Below are 25768 nucleotides of genomic sequence, written 5' to 3' on the forward strand. Positions count from 1 at the left end.
GCCTCACTTAGGAGTTGAGAAATCAGTTCTAGCTCTGCTCTGTCAGCAACTCTCAGTGACCTCAGTTAAGGTAAATACTTCCTCTAAGCTCAGCTACTTCACCTGTATAATGACCCTACTAAAAACCCAGTTTTTCTCTTGCCTTATACCTACAGAGCCTGCTACACTTTGGGATAGACAGCAGGGTTCAATGAGTGCTTGGGAAATTGATACAAGCCAATTCCAAATCCTTACTATCCTTCATCAACCAGTCCAAGTTCTATCCCCTCCTGGTAACACTCCACTTAGTTGGCCATAAGAATGGTCAAAGAGTAGACATTCTATTGGCATCAGACTCACAGTAAACTAATTTCATCATCTGCCTCTAGGTTTTTGATGCCACCAACACTACCAGAGAACGACGATCACTGATTTTGCAGTTTGCTAAGGAACATGGTTACAAGGTATAGTAACACTGCTACTCTTACCTAGAACCTACTTATCCAGGCACAAGTCCCAAAGAAAGGCAAACCAGAGGGCTCATAGATGCCAAATCAGCTACCATAGGCTCAACATTTCAATTTGGATGAGATGGCTTTCCAGATCATGTTTAGAACCAACAGAACAGAACAGAACAGGGAAGGAGAAGTGTCACATTAGGCAATGGAAAATCATTGCTGACTGGCTGACATTGTAAGGGGAGGGTGAGGAAAGAGGAGAGAGAACTACTACAAAAAGCATATATAAGAACTAAAAACCAGTAAACACCACAAAAGAAACCATCAACAAAATGGAAAAAAGACCTACTGAGTGAGAAAAGATATTTGTGATATATCCGATAAGGGATTAATATCCAAAATACAAAGAACTCATGCAACTCAACATTAAGAAAACAATCCAATTAAAAATGGGTAGTGGACTGGAATATATATTTCTCCATAGGAGACATACTGATAGACATATTAAAAGATGGTCAACATCACCAATCATCAGGGACATGCAAATAAAAACCACAGTGGAATACCACCTCACACCAGACAGAATGGCTATCATCAAAAAGCCAACAAATAACAAGTGTTGGCGAAGGTATGGGAAAAAGTGAACACTCATACATTGTGGGTGGGATTGTAAATTGGTGCAGCCACTACAGAAGGCAGTTGAGATCCCTCAAAAAATTAAAAACAGAATTTCCATACAACCTAGCAATACCACTTCAGGGTATTTATTTATCCAAAGGGGGGAAAAACACTAATTCAAAAGATACATGCACCTACGTTTATTGCAGCACTATTTACAATAGCCAAGTTATAAAAGCAACCTAGGTGTTCATCAATAGATGAATAAAGAAGATACGCAGGACATTTACACAATGGAATACTACTCAGCCATAAAAAAGAAGAAAGTTTTACCCTTTGTGACAGTATGGATGGACCTGGAGAACATTATGCTAAGCGAATAAACCAGTCAGAGAAAGACAAATACCACATGATTTCACTCATATGTGGAATCTAATAAACAAACTGAACTAATAAACAAAATAGAGACAGAGTCATAGATAGAGAGCAGGTTGACAGATATTGGGGGCAGTTAGGAGGTGGAAGTATCAAGCAAAAAGGAAAAAGGACTCAGGGACATGGACAACAGAGTGGTGATTGCAGGGGGAAGGTATATAAGGAAAATAAATGGTAATGGAAAAAAGTGCAATAAGATTTTTAAAAAGTAGATGAATGAAGAAGATATGGTAGATAGATAACAATTAGATTCTTAGAAAGCCATAATGTTCCAAAAGGCATGTATATACCCTTGTATACATATACACATACATACACACACAATGGCATATCACTTGGCAATTAAAAGAATGAAATCTTGTCATCTCTGACAACATGGATAGACCTAGAGGGTTTTATACTAAGTGAAATAACTCAGACAAAAATATACAAATACCATATTATTTCATTTATTTGTGGAACCTAAATAAATAAAACAAAAAAACATCCATAGATACAGAAAACAAACTGATGATTGTCAGAAGGGAGAGGGGTTAGGGAGATGTGTGTAAAAGGTGAAGTGGAATAAAAAGTTTTATTTGCAAAAAAAGAAAGAAAAATTAACTACTGCTCTAGAAAAGTGATTGTTTCAGATGAATTAATTAGGTGAATTGGCATCAGGAAAGTTGACTTCAGGTGAAATGGTATCAGGTGAGCTAAATTCCCATCACCATCTTACCATGCTACTTACAAAAGGTGGTCCTTCTTTCTTGGAGCATTATATCTTTCTAAGAACAAAATTCATTTTGTAGAAATTATTTATAGGGTCTCACTTTAAAAAAAAAAACAGCAGAAACACAAAGTGACAATCATGAGTCATTCAATTTGGAAGCAATCTGCCTCATAAAACTCAGAATCCTAAAGCACCACTGTATGAAATTATGTTGTCAGAGATGACTCTAGGTGAGGCTGAGCTGCCTCACCTAGAAACCACAAGGAACAGTTCCCCACATCTAGGGATGATTCAGAGACATTTAGAAGGGGTCAAGCTATGTTTAGCTCTTAGCAAACACAATTCCCTGCTGGAAGTATCTATTTTGTTTCTCTTATAGGTGTTTTTTATTGAGTCCATCTGTAATGACCCTGGCATCATTGCAGAAAACATCAGGGTAAGGAGCACCAAGTTACCTTTTCTCCTTACTTTGCCTTGGGCTTGGATCATACCTAAAAATACCTCCATGAGATTAAAGAAGGTATTTTTCTTCAGGATTCCCCTCCCACTTCCTATAGGAAGCATTCTCTGACAATTGTGGCCTACAATTTTTCTATGGAATTAAATGAAGCCAACATATATAGAGTTATTAATATGCACCAGGCACCAACTTTGACTCTCATTGATTTTTCACAACAAACATGCACGTTAGGAATCATTTCAGTGTTGGAAACAATAAACTGAGGTTCCAAGAGAGGAAATGAGTTATCAAGGGTTTATACAGCCAGAAAGAGGTATAACTGGGACTGGACCTCAGGTTTGGCTATCTGCCTCAAAAGCTCTTTATTCTGCTCCACAATTCATATCAGAGCTATCACTGCTCTTAGATTCTAGGCATGTGGTGTAGAACTAGATCACTAAACACATTTTATTGTTCCTTATTTCATCAAATTACTGGAGCTCAGGGACAGAAGAGACCTTAAAATTCATGTCCTTCAACCTTTCATCATAAACTTGAAATTTCAGCTTAATGTTTGTCTAGATTTTTTTCCTCATAGCTCTTGTGACAAGAGGCTCATTGCCTTCATCAAATGCAGCCCAATCAAGCTGAAATCTGCCTCCTTGTAATTTCCACTCATTGGTCCTGTTTTTGCCTTTAGGGGCAAAGAACATGTCCAATCCCTCTCTTTCCTCTTCATCTATTCATCCATTTACTGATTCAATAGAAAATGAATCCATAAACCTGTGCCAGGCCATTCTGGGTGTTAAGAGACATAGAAATGGATAGAAAAGAGTCTTGCTCTTGAGGTCACAGTCTAGTGAGAGAGACCAGCAAGTTTATAGACATAACTCTCTGTTATCAATGCTAAGATGAGGGAATAAAGGAGGCTGTGGGAGCACAGTGTTGAGGACCCAACCTTGCATGGAAGGGATAGGGTGTATCAGGAAGGCTTCTCAATGAGGGTAATAGCTAATGTGCACCTTGAAGAATGCATAGGAATTTGGCAGGCAAAGAATGGAAAATAAGGGAATAACATGTGGAGAAATAGGGGAACAATGGGAACTGAGGATGAAAAAAATTATTTGGGGCCCAATAATGACAAGCCATGAGTCACCTGCTAAAATAGTTCATACTTTGTTCTAAAATATATAAGGAAATATGAAAGGTTTTAAGCAAGGGAATTCCATGATCGGATGTGCACATGAGAAATATCCTTCTGGCTGCTGATATGGGGAATACATCAGAAATAACAAGATTTTAGACAGAGTAATCTGTCACAAAGCTATCATGAGCACCCAAACAAGAGAAAAATAGAGGCCAATTGGAGAGATGTTTAGAAGGTATAGTGGAGAGGATTTTGGTGCCTGCTGAGAGGTGGGGAATGTTAGAAAGGGACACATCTATTGTAAGATGACTTCCAGATTCCTTTAGGTTCAGGTAACTGGTTGAATGATAGTGTGACTCACTGAGATGAGTGGAAATGGTAGGTATTGAGGTTATTGGAGATGCCAGCTCTTCAGAAATGTAAACCCAACATGCCATGTTCTTCCAGTAAGCACTTGATACATATAAGTCATTATGACCCCTGGCCAAGATCTCTTGTTTCTCTTTTTCAACCATTTCTCACAATTTCCAATCCACTTATAAACATTCTTCTTAAACATTGTACACTGTAGAACTGAATATAATATAAGATATTGTGTTTGACCACACAGAGATATACGTAATGAGGAATCACACAATCCAGATTTTCTTCAACTGACTAATTTTATAAACTTAAGCAAAACCATTTCTCCAAGTCTCAGTTTTACCATTTGTACTATGACTATGTTGTGCTTGATGATCTCTAAAGGCCCTTTCCAAAGGCACTGTCAGAATCTCTGTCTTCCATGGTCCCTTTGTCCTTCTCCCTTCTCCCAGCAAGTGAAACTCGGCAGCCCTGATTACATAGACTGTGACCGAGAAAAGGTACTGGAAGACTTTCTAAAAAGAATTGAATGCTATGAGCTCAATTACCAACCCTTGGATGACGAACTGGACAGGTAAGAGCCCAGAACCTCAAAGTCCAGGTCTGGATTCTTAGCCCTGATGTGATATCCTGTAGGATATAGAGAAACTTCCTCCCTGTCTGGGCCTCAACTTCTTCATCTGTAGCATCAGGGAGCTAGGCTTGATGATTTGTCTTCAAGGGCACTCCTAGCTCTACTTATCAATGAGGTGGTGATTTCTTGATGTGTAAAGTGTTCATGAGAGGATTGAAGGAATGCTTTCCTGAGCAATACGGACAGAGCAGGGACCAGGTCTCAGGGTGAAGAGGGGAAGCCTCCCTTGGTCTTAACTGCTATTATTTTTTGAAAAATGTTCTTTACCCATGGATGGTACTTCAGTTTTCAAACATCTTCATCTTTGTTTCGTTGAATCCCTTCAGTACTCCTGTAGAGGAGACTGAAATAGGTCTTACGATCGTAAATGTTCAAGAAGAGGAAACTGAGTTTTAGAAAGCTGAAAACACTTGTCCATGTATTCTGTCTCCTAGCCATGTCTCTTCTTACAGTGCCCACATATATCTCTTCAATCAATAAGTATTTTGTCCCTCTGGGCTGTGGTATACATAGGGAGTATAAATAAGAGCAAGAGAGGTGGGTTCTACCCTCAGGTATCTTCCATAGTGCCTTGAAATATAGGAAGACACATGAAAAAATTGACTTTTATTAAAAATACCAAGTAAAGATAGGAGAGGTTTTAGCTGACAGTAGAGGGAAGATGTTAAGTTTTAGACATAGGGTATTCCCAAAGTCCTACTCTCTTTCAAAATGGATTGTGATGAGAAGAGACTCAGGTCACTCAGACTCTCTGGAACCCAAGTGAGAAGGGTAAGAAGGTTTCAACAATCAATACTATCCTAGGAAATTTTAAAAACATCCTTCCAGCTTTGTCTAACTGAAGTCCTAAGAGGTGAGCATTGTTACCTGCCTTACTCCTCAGATTGGGAAATGGAGACCCAGAGTAGGGCAAGTGCTTACCTGAAGCCACACAATGAATCAGTAGCAAAATATGTACTCAAACCTTTATCTTGAAACTTCCAGCTTGCTTCTTCCCTTTTCACATCCCTGTATCATAAAAGGTTTCACATGAGCCTTAGATACTCAGTGCAAGAGTCAGGACATTATGCACAATTGTGAAGATTTTTCTCTGTGCATGGACATTTAGGTAAAGGGTGCACCTCCTTCTCTCACCAAGGCAGGTATGCTGGACTGGGGCTGTTTCTGCCCTGAGTAAAGTGTAACTTTTTCCAATTTCCACAAAAGCACCATAAGGGCTAGCAGCATATGGTGAAAGAAGTTTGAAGGAGAGGCGCTCAGGGGAAAGAATGACTTTGAGAAAGACCCTAGCCTTCAACCTATTCTCCTGCAGAGGATCAGATAGTGTTTGATGAATCGGTTTGAGCATGAAGATGACTTGTTATGAAGGTTGGCTTTATTTAATCACTTTTCCATCAACAGACATTTATAGTCCATGCCTCAGGGCCCAGCCCTAAGCTGTGCCCTAGGAACCCAAAGAAGAAAGGTGTGTCTGTGCTCCGATAGAATCACCACTTGGTTGGGGAATACAATAAGTATGCAGTTGATCAGAATAGTGGGGATGGTAAAATGAGTGGGCTGGAGGAACACAGAGGAGGGGACCAAGCTCAGCTCAGAGAAAGAGGTCTAGAAGAGCAGGTTTACCCAGTAGGTAGACTAGATGTGTTTAGGGCACCAGAAAGGCAGAGACTACCAATAATAAGAAGAAAATAATCTTTAAATCTTTTAATATCTTCTATTTCCAGCATCAAGGTAGTCAAAATGGAAATAAATGAAACCAGATCTTGGTAGAACCTCCTCATATTATAATATACTTTATAACTTTGTTTTAAATTATACATGATGAGTACTGGTATTAACTACTATAATACTTTTGGTGTGAAGCACCCCTAAATGGCTTCACATGATCCTGGGCTTAAAGAAGTCTTCCTAGAGAGAGTGTGTATACTGGCTCTTGAATGATGGAGGCATAGGACTTCAACTTTGGAAACCAGGCAAGGAACATTTTTTCAAGCAAAGAGAATAGCACTTCTTAATGGCCTAGTTAAATCTAAATAAGAGTAGAGAAGTACAGACAATACTCCAGCAAAGGCATTATGGCTACAGTGAAATAAAGTAGTTATGAGCATGAGCATGGAATAGTGAGGTGAGACCAAGTGGGACCAGTGTGTGAAGGCACCAAGAATGTCAGAGTAAGCTGAGGAATTTGGAAATTCACCTAGAGCCACCAAGAACCTAGTGTCAGGAACAGATAGTAACCAGGCAACAATGCTACATCATATATTTTCTAACCCTAAACTCTGAGAGTCCTTGGAGAGGTTGACCTTAAGCAAATCACTTCCTGTCTCTGTTTCAGTTTCCTCAATCATAAAACAAAGATAATAATCTCAGCTTCCTAGGATTGTTATATGGATTCATGTACTTGGAAGTCTGCATTCCCTGCCAGAATCCCCCAAAATGTTCAGCAAATTTGAATGCCCTATGCGACCCATCAGAATGAATGATAGAGATGAGCATGATGAGTATGGTGCAGATAGAAATGCCTTCTTTAGGAACATCAGAGAAATTATCTAAAACCAAACCCATCAGCCACTCCCTTACCTGCTATTTCCATTCACTGAGTTTTGTTACTGTGCACGCAGGGTTCCTGGTGTGTCACTTCACTGCCCCAGCCTCCCCCACCTCTTTCCAGGGATCACCCTGAATTCCTTACAATCAGACAACTTAGCAACTAATGCCTGGCACAGCAAGTGCTTCAGAAGTCTTGACCCATGTTTCTAGCCTTCTAATTAGTCAATGTCTCCCATTTTGAGCTCCTCTGCAAACAGGTTGTTGAATAATTTGATTATCATCCTGTTTATAGTTATTAGTTCATAACAAAACACAGAATTGAGAGGATTAAAAAGGGGTTTTAAGCAAGTACTACAGGTTTCCCGCTGATGCTGTAAACCACCTCTGGATTCCCATGCTCTGGCACTTGGCACACCTTAGAGAAAGTGACTCGTGACTGTTTATGGAATGGGTGTTGAGCATTGATCATACATTTCTAAGTGTATATTCCTAACTGTCCTAAGAGCTCCCAAAGGGCAAATGCTGAGTCCTCGGCCCAAGAACAATGCTTAGAACAGACAAGGGTGTGTTTACTGACTGCATGGAAGATAGGGGAAGAACCCAACTCACTCTCCTTTCTGAGTAAGGAAAGAGATATACACACAGAGACACAAGCTCACAGAGACATAATCACGTAACTGCCTATAGAGTGTCAAGTACAATATATCCATAGCAGAGGTTCAAAGAACAGAGAGGCAGAGCCTGGATCATGATTTGAATGGGCAAGGGAGTGGAAAAATTTGGAACTGCCAATGAGATGTTGGAGGTATCCAGGGAAGCACTCCCCGACTGTGTCAAGTGTGTGAACCACAGAGAAGAGAACCCCAGATGCCTGGAGTGTGATGACTGAAGGTAAAAAGGCAACTTGGCTCAAGTTGAGACTGAGAAAAAGAGACACAGGGAGATTATATCAGACAGTGAGCTCCTGAAGGTGGCCAGGAACCAAGTCTCTAAAACAGTTATCCGGAAAAGGACAAGGCATGGCATCTTGTTAGAGGAAAGGTAGGTGAGAGCTGGGTTGTGGGGGATGCTTGAAGTCAGGGTGTGTGGTTGGGGATTTCTCTTGGGATTAGCCTCTCCACCATCAGCCCCTGAACTGTCCTTGCTCTTGCTTGGACTGGCCCAGCCACCTGTCCTACATCAAGATCTTCGACGTGGGCACGCGCTACATGGTGAACCGAGTACAGGACCATATACAGAGCCGCACAGTATACTATCTTATGAACATCCACGTCACACCCCGCTCGATCTACCTATGCCGACATGGTGAGAGTGAACTCAACCTCAGAGGCCGCATTGGAGGTGACTCTGGCCTCTCAGCTCGGGGTAAGCAGGTAAGAAGGGCCCCATGCACCCAGGGGCATTGGCTAAGCTAAACCAGGTGGGCCATGGGTGGTGGAATAGGCCACTGCTTGGGTCCTGAGGAAGCGAGGAGGCTCAGTGACAGGTCACTCCCATTCTTCTGCCCTGTCAGCCACTCAGTCTTGACCCATGCTTGAAGGACTATCATGTGCCCACAGGAGCTGCAGGTCTGAGCTTGGTCCTGGCACTCCAGGCCTGCCCAGATCTGGCTGCTCCTTCAGCCCCTGTATGATGAGCTCCCTTTGCTACTGCCTGACCGGTCCCCTCATCTCTCTGACAACCCTGTGCCTACACTTGTGCAGTTTCCCCACCTAGGCTGCCTTCCTCTGTCACCTAGTGGCCATTACATACACAGACAGCTGTACTGAAGTGCCCCACCCTTGAATCCATCTTTTTCTCCTTTACTCAAGGCTGATGTTACACCTCTAAACCACTGCAGGTCATCACAGTGTCAGCACTTACCCCACCACCACCAGTTACTCCTTCTTTCAACTCCTACCCTCCCATACTCCCTTGCAGAGTCCCACGGTCTGGTCCAGGAAGCCTTCTCCTGACCTCTCCTGACCCCAGGCATGTCACCATGCCCTGAGCTCCATCTCTCCCAGTACTGGCCCATCTCTGACTCCATGGCATGAGTCCCTTCTATCCAGCCAAGCATAGTGACCTGCACATTATGGGTGCTGGCTCAATAAAAGGACACATTCTCTCCAGGGTTCAGCCCTGTGCCTGGGCTTTCTTAGCACAGATCCTTGCTGGGAGTAATCCCTTGGGGATAGGACAAGTGGGAAGTGGGGTGTAGGACGGAAGGAGCACCTTTGTTTATGGGACACTTGTGTACAGTCACAGTGCCATCTACTTCCACATGTGTGGCCTTGTTTAATTTTCACAGCAGCTCTGTGGGCAGTACTGTCACCAGTTTATAGATGAGGAGGCTGAGGCTCAGACAGGAGCAGAGAGCAGTCCCAGGTAGATCACACACAGCTGGAGCCAGGACTGAAAACCAGGCCTCCCTGCCTGCCCCTCAACAGGCAGGACACCTCACCAGAAGGCTATCCTCAGGGCTCCTCCCTTTCTGTTGCTTTCAGACTGCAGCATCCTCTCCAGGTAGACTCTGACCTCTGACTCTCACCCCTCTTACTCCTTAGAGCAGAGTCAGAGGCCACAGAGGCATCAACCCCACCTCGTGGCACCACCTGTGGCCAGGGGTCTCTTGGCTGGGGCTGGCCACGGCCTTGCCCACATAGCTCAGCACCCAGTTTGCACATGTGGCCATCTCCACATGGCGTGCCTCCCTCTGCATAAATGTGAGCGTGTGCGTGCACCACCCGGCCCAACCTTCACGCTCATGGGCACAGTGCACCATGCACGTTCCCACTGACTGTCACCCACATCAGTCACAGCAGCTCTTCCCTACTGTGTGCTAGGGAGTGCTCTGGGTGCTCCCCATCCACTTTCTGATCTCCACTCACAGAGACCAGGCTGGGCGAGCTCATGCTGTTCACATCTCACTGGAAGAGAGGGGCAGGCATGCATCCCAGGGCACATGGGGACTGGGTAAGGGAGCTGGAGCTATTTAGCGCCATCACCTACTTCCCAGTCAAGGGTTCCTTCCACCAGAGCACACTGACTGCTGGCTCAGAATCCATTATTAGAACGTGTGTACACAATGCCCATATTTGTACATAGAAATGTGTGCCTATATCTATGCATTTGTGCAGATGTTCCTCACACACCATCTGTGACTAATAACATGACTGTTCGCAGAGGGAGAGTGAATCCCTTGCTCATCTGGGCTCCCACAGCCCTGCGTGGCTTCTCTCAGTGCTGTGATTGCTTCCCTCACTGCACGGATTGTGTCTTGAGAACAGGACACCGCATTACCCAGCATAGATCCACATATACTCAGTACATGTTTGAATGCCTTTAGAAACTGGGTACCAGGAACCATACTAAAGCAATGAGAATTCCAAGAATCAAAAAGAAATATCCCCCAAATCCCCACCACACCTACACCACACTCTGAGTACCCAGAGCCTTAGAAATCCCTGCTCTTGTGATCTAGTGTCTGTTTCCAGTGCTTGCATGGCCCTATCCCAGGGTCTGTCCATGTAAGAGCAGGCCACATCACAGGGGTGTTCACTGCCAGGTGAAGAGGTGGCAAAAGGGTCAATTTGTGGATCAGGTGATTGGTGAAGATATCATGTGGACAGAACGTGGTGATATGACTGGATTATCTATAAACATCTATGAATGGCAGGATGGAGGCAGGAAGAGAAGGGAGGTAGATTGTGGGTGGAGTGTCTCCATATGTCCTCTTGTCCAAGCTCCACAAATGTTACAAGTGGGCTGTTTGAACAAATGAGTAACGAAGTAGGGGATTCAGTGAGCAAGTATCAGTGAACAAATATACACACATAAACAAACATACTCTTTTACATTCCCTTGGGAAATATTATAAATTGGAAATATTTAAGCTCTGTATTCATGCTTGTACATCATCATTCTAGTGTTTATGACAGATCTGAACTTGTTCTCATGGCTGCCCTGTATTCTTTCATCTCTCTCTTTCTCCCCTGTTCCCTCATCTGTACCCCCCACTTTCCAGTATGCTTATGCCCTGGCCAACTTCATTCAGTCCCAGGGCATCAGCTCCCTGAAAGTGTGGACCAGCCACATGAAGAGGACTATCCAGACAGCTGAGGCCCTGGGCGTCCCCTATGAGCAGTGGAAGGCCCTGAATGAGATTGATGCGGTGAGACGTAGGGGAATGGATTTCCTGGTGGATGGCGGGGCTTGACTCTGGGCTTATACCCTGGATTGCCTCTGTTCTGTCCTCTATGGCAACCTAATTAATTCATCAAAATTTCTTAACAACCAGCCATATGCCAGACACTATTCTGTATGTTGAGAATCCAATGAAGGCCAGAACAGAACAGACAAGTTTTCTTTCCTCATGGAACTCAAAGGCAGACAGTAAATAAGACACTCCTTCTCATGTGACAAAGGATTGTGAGTGGGGAAGTACAAGGGACTGTGGAGGCTCAGAGGGTGAGGCTGCTCCTGACAAGACTTGGTGATGGGAGATTTACAAGGAAAGCTTCCTACATGAAGCTAGAGGTTAAAAAAGAAACAGGCAAAATGGGCTGGGAGTGAGGGGATAAATTTAATTTCTGTGGCAAGGAACAGCTCATGTGAAGTCCTAAAGGTAAAAAGAGAGCATGGCATATTCAGAGGACTGAGGATGGAATAGCGGAGAAGCTGGGGCTGTGTTCGTAAGGTCTGGAGATAAGGGAGATAAGGTTTTAAAGGAAGGCAGCTCATAGGGCTTTATATCATGTTGAGGGGTTTGGATGCTGCCCTATAAAAGGGAAGCCATTGATGTGGTCTAAGCCAAGGAGGGGTGGCTTGAATGTGATTCACATTTTTTTTTCAAATAAAAAAAGACCACTCTGGCCACATGTGGAGAGTAGGTAGGAAGAAGGCCAGAATGAGCATGTAGACCAGTATGGAGATGGCTGCATTAGCCCAGGCAAAAGATGAGGGAGGCACTGGAGATGGAAAGAAGAAAAACTCAAGGAATATTGCATCTGACCCTCATGACATGGCAATCTCTCTTCAGGGTCAGATTTTCTCATGAGCTTTTTGAAAAGGCATTGTTTTCCTCTCCATTGTCTCACCTGCACTACGTATATGCTGACTTGAGGTAGCAGTGCACAGGTTATGATTGTTAGACCCCAGAGTAAAAGCTTCACCACAGGTGTAGATAACTTGAACGTAGGTAGGTTAACTTGCTTGTCTACTAAGTATACCTGTATAAATAGACAAGTATGCATGTATACATGCATACATATGTACTTAACTACAGATGCACAGTGATACACATACTTAGAAAAGGTATATACAGCATTGTTCTAGATATCACATGTACTTTCTATAAAATACATGCAAGAAAATATGCAAACATTTCACCATAAGAGTACAGTTATGCTTTGTGTCTGGCACACAAGTGATGTAAACATTTATTGGATACCTACTTGGTTTCACCACCGGGATCATGCTGGAGATAAAGATTGGTTCCTGTCTTCACTGAGTTTTCAGGCTAAACAGGGCAGACAGAGGAATAAACAGAGGAATACAAAATGGTGTGTGTAATACAGGCTCTGATAGGCCAGATACAGATGCATAGATGTCAGGGCAGGGCATCTGGCCTGGCCAGGATCTGCCTGGAGGAAATGATGCCAGTGTTAACTTGGAGGGTTAATACTGAGCCAAGTGGAGGAGAGCAGGAATGGTATGCCAGGCAGAGAGAACAGCTTAAGCTGGGTGTAGAAGTGTTAAGGTTGTAGCAGGGAGGCTAAGAGAGAGGAAAAAGGAATAGATTTGAGATAATTTTAGGAGGTAGAATCTCAGCAATCAGTTATGAGGAGGTGGCTCAGGAAGAAGCAAGAATTTAGAATGATGCCTAAGTTTCTGGTTTGTTTCCCATGATTTATAACATATTAATAATTAGTTCCATTGATTGAGTCTTTAAAGTGTGCTTTGTACACTAGTCTCTTTTGCACATACTACCTCTAATATTCAAAACACCTTTGTGGGGTAATTGTAATTCTCTTTATTTTTCAGATAAGGAAAATAAAATTCAGAGAGCTTAGGCGATTTTCCTTAAGTCAATAGGGACTCAATGACCATTTCCACAGGCAATAGGTTCCCAGAATGCCTCAGATTAAGAAGGTGAAGTCAATGTGTAAGGACTTGGGTATTTTGTAGGGCACACTTTCCCTCAAGGGCACTGTCAGTTAGAGAAGTTTGACAATGAAAAGCTGTTTGTGGGCTGGGGCAGAAGTGAACCTCACCCCTAAGTGAAATCTCTAGGTTGCTCAAAAGACAACAGCCAGAGCCTGTTGTTTCCCCTATAGGAAGGTCTAATCCTTGGAATCCATACAACCAGAAAGAAAACTTATAAACTCAACATCGCTTTCCTACCACAGCAGCAGCCATCTCACTTTTGGAGACTTCTCAGTGGACTTGGAGCCTTCATATGCTCCTGAGGAACAGTCTCTGAGCTCTCGATTTCTTCTTTGGGTGAGGAGAATGTATCTCCTCTAGGCCCACTCTGAAATGATTAGGAATTTACTAATTCTTGCCTTCTGAGATTTCTGTGGGTAGCAGTTTCTTTATCTGCCAGAGATCCTGGAGCAGAGGTAGTGGCAGGGGGGATGAGAAGTACTATAAATTGGGAGCACCATGCTGTGGATGGCATCAACTTGCATACAGAGTCACACACCCCACATATGCTTACTGTCACAAACATGCACTTCACAAACACATGGACCCACTAGTCAGACACAGGCTCTCTCTCAGACATATCTACCAATAACACCTACACCATATGCATGCACATGCACACACACAGACACTTACAAAAACACCTAGAGATACATATAGCCATAATTGCAATCACCATAGACACACATGCAGTGTTTGCATATTTCTACATCACATGAACACAGAGGCATACCATAGACATATACAATACAGATACACAGCCCCAAGAATATTACCACAAATTCACACAAACCTCAGACACGGGCACACAGATGTTCACACATATATACCAGAGACATAATGAGGAACAAACATAGTCACAGATACACATGCCACAGATATACTGAGATACACATGAAAACACATGCCACAGAAACACCCATGCAGGCACATTGTCAGATGCTCAGACACCCTGAACATACACACAGATAATTACACAAGCATACTACATATGATGGGATAAATACACAAACACAAAGCATAGGTCTCTCAATATACCACAGTCATGCAAAGCCACAAATCCTTAAGCCCACATATTGATAGAAATCCATACATATATATATACAATGTACACCTACAAACCTATTAGGACAATCATATAGAAACATCACAGAGACCTACCATATACTAATCCTGAACACACCTATATACGTGCACACACTCTCACACCTGCACAGCCACATACCTGTGTACACACACACGTACAATCCGATAGCAGGCACAAACCCAGAGCTATGTTCACAGCAACCTAGGTGCTGCTGTTCTACAATCACTTAGCCTTACTTGTATGCAACCTTGAACTCCACCTCTGCAGGGGTTCCTCTGTGAGTAAATAGATTATAATTATAAGAAGAAGAAAAAAGGCAGACCCACCCACTCTGGGAATGATGACCAGAGCAGCAGCTAGAGGGGCGCCAGTCCGGTGCAGAAGTGGGAGAGGTGCCTATAATAAAGGCTGTGTGAATTTCACCTTGTGAATACCTTTGTCTTCAAATAACTTTTCTCAGGGTGTGTGTGAGGAGATGACCTATGAAGAAATTCAGGAACATTACCCTGAAGAATTTGCACTAAGGGACCAAGATAAATATCGCTACCGCTATCCCAAGGGAGAGGTAAGGTTTGAACGGTGGACCGATTCATAGAACTCTTCCCCAGTGTCTCCATTCCACTGTTAGGCCATAGTTTCCTAGTTTGCTTTAGAAACAAGATAAAGCATATTTTGCAGCAACTGCCATTCCACAAGGCACATGATTATCTGGCCCTTGGATGTCTCAGATTCTTGTCTATAGGCAAGAGATTCCTATTTTAAAAGCTACATATTTGCCTGCTTATTTCCTCTCTGCTTTCAGGCAGACTCACTTTATCCTAGACTTCCTCTGGTATCCTTTCACTAAAGGCACTTGAAATAATTCAACATACTCTTCTTTCCTGATGTTTTATTGTCAAGTTATCTAAAGCTATAGCCTCTCTTGGCAGAGGGTTGGAATCCAAGTGGACAATGGTTAATGTTTTGACCTACTTCTTTGCCACCACATGAACCAGACCATCAGCTCCCTATCCCCATCTGAAGTAAATCCTCATTGCTTTCTACCCAGCCTCCATTTAGACAGTTCTACATTTTAGAGTATTTATTAGTCATACTCCATTTCTGATACAAATTCCTGGGGACAATTATCAGAAAAGCTGGACATCAGGAAAGATAAAACAATACATATGACTTCTGGTCAAGATAGAGGCATAGACAGACACACTGCGTTTCCCTCCACAACTAAGAAGGAATACAACTACCTCAAAACTAGAAACTACCAGAAGTTCCAGAAAACAAAACTGCATGGAAGTCCAGCAAACAAAGATATAAAGAAGAAATACTCATCCAGACAGGTAGGAGGGGCGGAGCTGGGGCGGAGAGGATGCGGTGTGGTGGTGACAGCGGCAGTAGCAGCAGCGGCAGCAGGCCAGTGGAAAGCGCAGTTTACACGTTTTAAAAAGTCAGGAGGGACTTCCGGCCAAGATGGAGGCTTAGACGGACATGCTCGGCTTCCCTCTACAACTAGAGGGGAATACAACTACTTCAAAACAAAAGATAACTAGAAATTCCAGAAAATAAAACTACACGGAAGTCCAACGTATGAAGTTATAAACCAGCGGCACTCTTTGGGCAGGTAGGAAGAGCAAAAGTGGGTGGTGCTGTTTGCGGTCCCACCAGGGACAGCGGCAGGGAGAACAATTCCAGTGGCAGGGAGGACAATCCCAGCGGCAGGGAGGACAATCCCAGCTGCAGTCAAACCCTGGCGGCTCACGACCCCAACGCTGGGAGAAGCAGCCACCACATCGCCTCGAACAGTGATGCCTAGGGGGCGGGAGGACGGATCCCGGTCTCCTAGCAGAATAACTGTGTGAATCCATCTTGGACCCCCGCCCCCACACAAACCGCCACAGCACTGCGAAATAGGTTGCGGATAGGCGCCGGTCGCTGGGTTGTGACGAGTACACAGGCACTGCCCCCTATAGCCGGCCCAAGAAAACAAAACACATCTGTCAAAATGAGGCAGACAACTATAGAAATCCCGGTGGCGCAGCTCACCAGGCAACAGATGAAGAACCTGACAGATGAACAAATAAGAAACCTGTCAGAGGCTCAGTTCAGGGCCATTGTTATCAGGTGGCTTACAGAATTAACAAAAGATCTGGAAAAAGATGAGAAAGAATCGGAAAACACTCATACTAAAAGGAACAAAACCACATACGAGACAGATGGTGAGGAAATAAAATCCAGAGTTCAAATCAACAAACCAGAACACAGAGAAGGAACAAACAGTCAACCAGTGCAGAGAGAAAAAGCGGGAAGCAAGGAAAATGATGAGAGGGTCAGAAACCTCTGGGACAGCTGTAAAAGGCCCAACATAAGAATCATTGGTTTGCCAGAGGGCGAAGAAGATGAACTAGAAATTGAAAAATTAAGTGAAAATATAATAAAGCAAAACTTCCCAAACTTGGGGAAGGAAATAGACTTACAGGTCCAGGAAGCACAGAGAATTCCAAAAAAACGACCCAGGGAGAACCACTCCAAGACACATTATAATCAAAATGTCAAAAGTTAAAGATAAAGAGAGAATCTTAAAAGCAGCAAGAGAGAAGAAAAGAATCATGTACAAAGGGGTCCCAATTAGACTATCAGCTGACTTCTCAAGGGAGATCCTGCAGGCAAGAAGGGACTGGCAAGAAATATTCAAAGTAATGAAAATCCAAAACCTACAACCACGAATACTCTATCCAGCAAAATTGTCATTCAGAATAGAAGGGCAGAGAAAGTGTTTCCAGGACAAAGTAAAACTGAAAGAGTTCATTAGATCCAAACCACTGTTATATGAGATGTTAAAGGGACTGGTTTAGAAAAAGGAGGATCAAAACTATGAACACTAAAATGAAAACTGCATCACAAGAAACAACAACAGAAGCTAGGGAATTGAAACAAAGGCAAACTAAACAGGCAACGAGAGTGGAAAAAGAACTATAGGTATGGGGAGCATATTGGGGGGAGGTCAGCAGGGAGGGGGAAGGGGGAGAGGGAGGGAGATGATATAGGAATTAAGGAGCATGGTAGGAGGGAATGGAATAGACAGAGAGAGGTTGAGAAGAACTATATGCACAACTAATGGACATGGTCTAAAAGGGGGGGACAACTGGAGGGAGGGGGACCACCGGGTGGAGGGGAGAAGAGGGAAGGGAAATTGGGACAAATGTAACATTATAATCAATAAAACACATAAAAAAAAAAGGAGGGACACCTGGGGAGCATTCCCAGCTCCTCACCGGACCTCGCAGCTCACAGTCCCAGGTTGGGGCGGAGGCAGAGAATGCCGGTCTTGGTAGAGTCTGCTTGTGTGGAGGGCCCCTGCGGTCCTGGAACGTCTGCGTGCCTACCCCTGTGGAGGCGACAGCTGGGGCGGCAGCTGGAGGGGCTCCAATCCGATGCAGAAGTGGGAGAGGTACCTTGAAAAGGGGCAAGTGCTGGGCAAGCAGCATTGTTCCCTCTCAGACCCCTGCCCCACATACAGCGCCACAATGTGGTGAAACAGGTCGCCCCGTATTGATGAATTTTACGTTTAACAGGAGCGATGGCTCTACCTGGGATGTGGAGGCAAACAAACACAGGAGCCTGTCAGAATGAGGAGACAGAGAAGTATGGCCCAAAAAGGGAAACAGATCAAGGTTCCAGGGGGTGTACTAAGCTACGAGGAGATAGCCAATCTAACAGATGAGGAGATAGACAACCTAACAGATGCAGAATTCAAAACACTGGTGATAAAGATGCTCACAGGCTTGACAGATATGCTTGAGTAGGGCAAATGCATAAGAAAAGAAGTGAAGGCTATGCTAAGTGAAAAGAAGGAAAATCCGCACAAAACCAATGGTGAAGGGAAGGAAACCGGGGTTCAAACCAATGATTTGAAACATAAGGAAGAAAAAAACAGTCAACCAGTGCAGAACGAGGAAGCAAGAATTGAAAAAAATGAGGAAAACTTCCCAAATTTTGTGAAGGAGATGGACATACAGGCCCGGGAAGCACGGAGGGTCCCTGGTGAGCTGGACCCAGAGGGGACCACACCAGGATGCATCATGACTGAGATGCCAAAGGTGACAGACAAAGACAGAGTCCAGGGGGCAGCAAGAGAGAGGCGGAGAGTTGCCTACAGGGGGGTGCCTATAGGACTGTTAGCTGATTTCTCAGAGGACACTTTGCAGGCAGAAGGGACTGGCAAGCAAAGCAGTATTCCATGTGATGAAAGGCAACCTGCAACCAGGATTACTCTATCCAGCAAGGCTACCATTTGGAATGGAAGGGCAGATGAAGTGCTTCCCAGACAAGGTGAAGCTAAAGGAGTTCATCATCACCAAGCCATTATTATATGAAATGTCAAAGGGACTTACTTAAGAAGAAGAGCAAAACTATGAACGCTAAAATGACAACAAACTCACAGCTATCAACAACTGAATCTAAAAAATGAAAACAAAATCCAGCTAAGAAAATCAGAATAGGAACAGAATCATAGGTATGGGGATCATTTGGAGGGTTATCAGCTGGGAGGGAGGGGGAAGGGGGAGAAATGCGGAAATGGTGCAGGGATCAAGAAGCGTAATTGGTTGGTACAAAATAGACAGGGGAAGTTAAGAATAATATATGAAAGGGTGAAGCCAAAGAACTTCCATGCACGACCCATGGACATGAACTAAGGGGGGTGGGATTGCTGGAGGGAAGGGGGGTACTGGGAAGAGGGGAGCAAAGGGGAAAAAATTGGAACTTTTGCTCTTCCTACCTGCCCAAAGAGCGCCGCTGGTTTATAACTTCATACGTTGGGCTTCTGTGTAGTTTTATTTTCTGGAATTTCTAGTTATCTTTTGTTTTGAAGTAGTTGTATTCCTCTCTAGTTGTAGAGGAAGGCCGAGCATGTCCATCTAAGCCTCCATCTTGGCCGGAAGTCCCTCCTGACTTTTTAAAACGTGTAAACTGCGCTTTCCACTGGCCTGCTGCCGCTGCTGCTACTGCCGCTGTCACCACCACACCGCGTCCTCTCCGCCCCAGCTCCGCCCCTCCTCCCTGTCTGGATGAGTATTTCTTCTTTATATCTTTGTTTGCTGGACTTCCATGCAGTTTTGTTTTCTGGAACTTCTGGTAGTTTCTAGTTTTGAGGTAGTTGTATTCCTTCTTAGTTGTGGAGGGAGACTCAGTGTCCAGAATTCTTATTTCTTAAGTTGTATTTAGTCTTCTGTTTACTCCATCTGTTGAGTTTTCAATATTAATGATTTTTTTTGTTTCTACAGTTCTATTTAGTTCTGTTACAAATTTACATCATTTATTTGGTAGCATCTTATTTCTTCCTTATGTTTTTTACTCCCTCTTTTACTTCTTTAAAATTTTAAACATATTTGTTTTATATTTTGCATTATTCATCTTACATTTTTAAGGTTCCCTTCCTGTTTTGGTTTTTTTTTTTTTTTTTTTGTCTGTTTATTTTCACTCATGATAGTATATTTTTCTTGCATACCATGTGAGCTTCAGTTTGGAAAAAAATTAACTGTGGGAATGAGTCCCATGCAATCTGAGTTGAGAGAATCCAGAGAAAATTTCTATTTGCTTCACCCGGACACTCCTGGATGCTAACAACTTGAAATTACTTTTTATTAAAATCTCAACTTAACATTTTCCAAAACATATGGATAGTGTAATTCTCAGCCACAAACCCACTGAAGGGTGGACTTGTGGCTGTACGTTCTTATAGAAGGCATTTCCTAATATTTTGTAGTAAGAGTCAAGCAGAGACAGATACATATTCGTATTGTTTCCCTTTGCCTATACATATACTTTTTTCAAGTTTACACTTCTATTGAGAATGTAGCTTTTTGAGAGTCTCAGGTTTATTTGAGAATTTCAGTCACAACTCCCTAACTTGTGCATACCTAAGGCCTTGTCTCCTGTCTCTATAAGGTTTTAAAAACTCAAGCATCTTGTATAGCATGATTGATGAATGCCCCCAGGATAGCTGTAGCTTCTACATCCACTTATCACTCTTTTTCCCCAAGGTTTTCTTAATTTTAGAACCCTATATTTATTTACTTATTTATGTTTTATTGTATTGTTCATTATCACTTAGTCCCATTATACCCCCTCCCCCCAGCAATCACCACACTGCTGTCCATGTCTACAAGTCCTTTATTCTTTTCACTCAATCCCTCTACTCTACCCTCCCCCACCTTAGCTGTCATCCTGCTCTTTATCTATGAGTCTGTCTCTGTTTTGCTTGTTAGTTTAGTTTGTTCATTAGAGTCCACATATGAGTGAAATCATATGGTATTTGTCTTTCTCTGACTGGCTTATTTCACTTAGCATAATGTTCTCCAGGTCCATCTGTACTGTCACGAAGGATAAAAGTTTCTTATTTTTTACAGCCAAGTAGTATTCCATTGTTTAAATGTCCCAGAGTTGTTTTATCCACTCATCTACTGATGAACACAAGTTGCTTCCATACCTTGGCAATTGTAAATAACGCTGCAATAAACATAGGGGTGCTTACATTCTTCCAAATTAATGTTTTGGTGAAACTCTATATTTATGATGCTTCCTTTATTTTCTTGAAAAGTCATCAGTGCAGGAATTTATTTTATCTAGCTTTTCTAAGAATTTTTGTAGTGGAAAGTTTTATTATTGTTATTGATATCTAGTTGAATATATTGATTGTCCCCCCCCATCCAATAGATGAGAAACCAAGACCCCAGAAAGGAAGTGAGTTGCCTAAGGTCATACTGCTGGGTCAACAACTGAACTGGCACTGCAACCAAGTTTTTTTTATTCTTAGTCTAGAGTTCCTCTCCTCCAGGAAAATGTACCTCATCTCCCTTTCTGACCCAAGTATTTTTCTTATTTTTAGTCCTATGAGGATCTGGTTCAGCGCCTGGAGCCAGTTATAATGGAGCTAGAACGACAGGAAAATGTGCTGGTGATCTGCCACCAGGCTGTCATGCGGTGCCTTCTAGCCTACTTCCTGGATAAGAGCTCAGGTACCACTGTTCTCTCTTCCTGGCAAGGGGAGTTGGATGTGATTTGAGACTCTGATACTAGCAACTGGTGGTTTATATCTTAGTGGTTAAGAGCACAGTATCTAAAACAAAGATGCTTGAGTTCAAGTTCTTACTCTATCACATACTAGCTTTGGCAAATTACTTTAACCTCTCTCACCTCAGTTTCTTCACCTTTAGAATGGGGAGAATAATGATGAAGTTTAAATAAATCAACATTTGTAAATAGCTTAGAACAGTTCATGAAACATAGCATGGGCTACATAAGTGTTAGCTGTTATTATTAATATTACTACCATTCTGAGCTAATATTTTCAAAGCCAGCCTGAATAGTCTGCCTCAATCCAGAAAAGCTGAGCCAGTATTTCTCTAAAGGATGCTGTCATCAGGTATTAATGGGCCTTTTGTGACCTCATGATCCTGATTATAGGTTTCTATATTTTCTGTAGAGATGATTTCCTCCAGATAGTGTTTTCATTTTTAAAAACTTAAATGATTATTTCTTTTAAAAAAAATATCTAAACGTTGTTATTTACAGAGTATTTACACACTAACTACATATACTGAGTCACAAACTAAGGCAGATGGCCTGGCAAGGGACTGTTGTGCCACCCTCAGGTGTGAGAGTACACTTCTGATGTGGATGCTGGAGTATTGGCAACTCCAGGACACTGTGAGGGTGTGTGAGGACACAGCAAAGTCATATCTGAAGTGTGCAATGTTTGCAGATTTGTGTTGTTTCTACACTGTTAATTTCAAAATCAAGAACACTTGTAATATGGAATCATCCAAAATTGGAATGCAGGGAACTTGAGAACTAGATATTGGGCAAACCATTTACTCTACCAGGTAGGTCCTCATTCTCCTTACTGGAAAAAGGTGATGGGGGTTGGGGTGGGGTCCTTTGTGTTACTAGATTTCTGATACTGTCCACATATCTACTGCTTAGTTCTGTCTTTGAGACTGTGAGGCAGGCACTGTAACCCAACTGTGCAGATGAGGAAATGGAGGCTCTGAGAGGTGAAGTGACTGGCCCTACCTTGTTCATGCGGCTCAGAAGGGCAGGGAGGCACTCGATCTCAGATAAATTCTAGACATTCCCCGACATCTCCCTTCCCCCAAAACATGCATGGAGTGTGTCAGCAGCAGGTGCATGTCCTGTTGGCACACTGCTTTACCCGCGTCCTACTTGAGTTCATGCGCAGGCCACACCAGCTGCTCACAGCTGCCCTGGGAGCTGAGCCAGGCAGGCGGAGCACATGCTCCTACCCCTATTACTCAGATGAGGAAACCGAGGCCCAGAGAGATGACATGACTAAGAAAGCAAGCCCACCAGGCCGCAGAGCTGGGGCACCCTCAGAGTAGCCTAGTCCAATTCGATGCTGTGAGAGGCAGGACCTCCAAGGGCCAGAGAGAGAAAAGGCAGGACCAGGCCATTTGTGGAGGCAGTGGCAGAGCGGGGTCAGAGACCTCAGGCAAGTGGGTTCCCTATCCTGAGCCTGTTCCGTCATGTGTGCCACGAGGGACAGTAATTCACACAGAGTATTGGGGAGGTTGGAAGGACATAGTGCACCAAAGTGCTGGGCCCAGGGCCTGACAGTGATGGTGACAAAGATGAGGAGGAGGAGCAGGATGGATGGCCAGGAAAGTTCCAAAAGAGATGTATTAGGGGGCTGGGAGGGCATTGGCAGGCCCCTTAACTGCGTAGGAGGAACCTCGTGGGTGGGAGGCCGTGAGCCGTGGGGTTTCGGCTCACTGAAGGGAGATGGGGAGTGGTATGAGCAGTCTGGGAGGGTGGGCAGGTGGGTGTCTTCAGAGTGTTGACAGGTAGAGGGTGTCACCCCCAAGACACTGTGAGCCCCTCAGGAGCAGTGGCAGCAGACTGCAGTGGGCCAAGTACACATCTGAACTCAGAGGGTTCCGGGTGCCAGGCCCAGCACTGCCCCTTCCCGGCTGTGTGCCTCAGGGCGAGTGTCTTCGCTCTCGGAGCCTCTTTCCTCATCTGTGGAATGGGCCTGATCATCCCCACCCCTCGGGGATGTCTGGTAAATAACACATAGGCCCATACAAGAAATGGTAAGGGAATATTCAGGAAACTGTATGCATACTAGCCAATAACTGGAAACAAGTGAATTGAGGAACGCTTGTCCATCAACAAGAGCGAGAGGAGTCAGAGGGCACAGGCCTGGGTGGGGAAAAACGCTGTGGGAGCTGCCCAGATACCCGCACGCCTCCTTCTAGGGCCTGGTGTGCAGTAGGTTCTCAGGAAACTCTTGGAGAGAGGCAATGTGGGCCTCTGTGGCTGGGGAGCCTGTGGAAGACCAGAGGCTGGGGTGGAGGTGGGGGCGGGGCGAGGTCTGCCTTGGGGTCATGGTTGTCCTGTGAGTGAGGAGGTAGGCCACCTCCAAGGTGACCAGCCTGACCGTCCTGGGGGACCCAGTCTGGCTGCATTCCCCAGGGCCCTTTGGCCTCCTCTCTGCTCTCTTCCTCCCTGGTGTGGGAGAGTGGGCTCATTGGGGGTGTGGGTGGGGGCCAACCACGGGGAAGGGGTGTGAACAGGGGAAGTTCTGTAAACCTGCAGGCTGGGGACTTGGTGACCTCCCCAGCACCCTGTCTCTGATGGCTGCTTTCTCATCCTTTCCAGATGAGCTGCCGTATCTCAAGTGCCCTCTGCACACAGTGCTCAAACTCACACCTGTGGCTTATGGTGAGAGTTCGCACCTTCATCTTGGGAACGGCACTTTGAGGCCATATGTATGCCTCCAGTGCCTACCATTTGCATAGTAGAGTCATGGTGGAGGTTTCTTGGGTGGGTAGTTGGCTGCTAGTGGAGGTGGGACTGGTGGTGGCAAGAAGAGAATGGGGAAAAACTGGGATGGCCTTTAAACTGGGTCCTAGCCCTAACTTTCTCTGTCTCTACCAGAGCACTGAGCATAGAACAACAAGTTGTAGCTGGTCTGGGGCATTCCCAAAGGGGACCAGAGGAACAAGTATACGTTGGGACCAGATTGAAGATAGGGCTCAAAAGCTAGCCTGGACACCTTAGACTCTCTCTTGGGGCATTAGTTAGCTGTGAGTTGTTGATGAGAAGTCTCCAATCCCTTCTGGACTGTGAGCAGGGCAGTTGGTGTAGCGAAGCCCACAGTAGAGTGCAACCCAGAGATGGGGTTATACAGAAGGGTTTCCACAGACAGTGGGCCTCCTCTGCCAGCCCCCGGCCCCAATGATACCACCTTCCTCTTTATTCAGAACCCCCAAAACTCCCTTGTGACATTCCACACCTCAGTTGTTTCCATAACCATTGTCCTCTAAATAAAGTTTACCTGGAACTGATGATCTCAAGGTAGTGGCCCCAAGACCCTTCCTCAACTTCACCAGCTGACTCAGCTTGGAGGATCTGCAGAGCTCCATCATTATATAGATCAGATTGCTGTCTCACACACCACAAGAGCTGGGGGAGGCCCCTGAGATCATCTTCCCATTGACATTTGAGCAACAGAGGCTTAGAGAATGCTGAGACTACTAGGGGAAGAGCTGGGAGGACGCCCCATTGGCTGCCTCTTAGGCCTGGTGTCTTCCCCACACATCACAGAGCTGGTCTAAATGTCCATCCTGGAAGGGAAGGCACAACTGCACAGTGTGGAGCTGGGGCTGTGGGTGGTTATGGAGGTGGTAAGGGATGACACCTCAGGGAAGACCTGCACTTTCCTTGGGGGTTTATGGATGGACGGGTTGTTCTTTTTGAGGCTGCAAAGTGGAGTCCATCTACCTGAATGTGGAGGCTGTAAACACACACCGGGAGAAGCCCGAGGTAAGTGAGGTACTCTGTAGCTTAAGCAGGCACATGGCAAAAGCACCCTCCCATACTGAAAGTCCACCCCAGTCCCACAGACCTTGGGTGTTTCGCAACATCGAGTAAATAACCATCATCCAGAAATCTTGGACACAGCCCAGATTTGGAGGCACCATGGAGATGCAGGGCTACAGCAACCCCTGCCAAGAAGGCCCCAGGCTGAGATTCCACCAGCTTGCTCAGAAAAGGGTCAGGATTCAGGACTGGCTGGGGGGAGAACCTGGTTGTGAAAACAGCCAGGGGAGGGGTGGGGGCCCCACACTGCTCTCTTCTTCCTAT

General features: G+C 44.5%; 1 protein-coding gene across 2 annotated transcripts in view; it reads left to right on the forward strand.

Annotated features, from left to right (window-relative positions):
- Positions 1 to 25768, forward strand: part of PFKFB1 (6-phosphofructo-2-kinase/fructose-2,6-biphosphatase 1) — a 56519-nt gene that overhangs the window by 29151 nt on the left and 1600 nt on the right. The window contains exons 6-15 of one of the 2 annotated variants that reach the window (XM_090265194.1): positions 369 to 443; positions 2582 to 2638; positions 4604 to 4725; positions 8501 to 8708; positions 11342 to 11488; positions 15069 to 15173; positions 21489 to 21618; positions 24281 to 24343; positions 25383 to 25447; positions 25571 to 25678. In XM_090265194.1, coding sequence (XP_090121320.1) covers positions 369 to 443; positions 2582 to 2638; positions 4604 to 4725; positions 8501 to 8708; positions 11342 to 11488; positions 15069 to 15173; positions 21489 to 21618; positions 24281 to 24343; positions 25383 to 25447; positions 25571 to 25678 — 1080 coding nt within the window. The remainder of the gene's footprint in view (positions 1 to 368; positions 444 to 2581; positions 2639 to 4603; positions 4726 to 8500; positions 8709 to 11341; positions 11489 to 15068; positions 15174 to 21488; positions 21619 to 24280; positions 24344 to 25382; positions 25448 to 25570; positions 25679 to 25768) is intronic. The other variant, XM_090265195.1, reaches the window with a different exon arrangement.

Source organism: Furipterus horrens, unplaced genomic scaffold, assembly GCF_987537825.1.
Source record: "Furipterus horrens unplaced genomic scaffold, mFurHor1.1.pri manual_scaffold_17, whole genome shotgun sequence".
NCBI lineage: Eukaryota > Metazoa > Chordata > Mammalia > Chiroptera > Furipteridae > Furipterus > Furipterus horrens.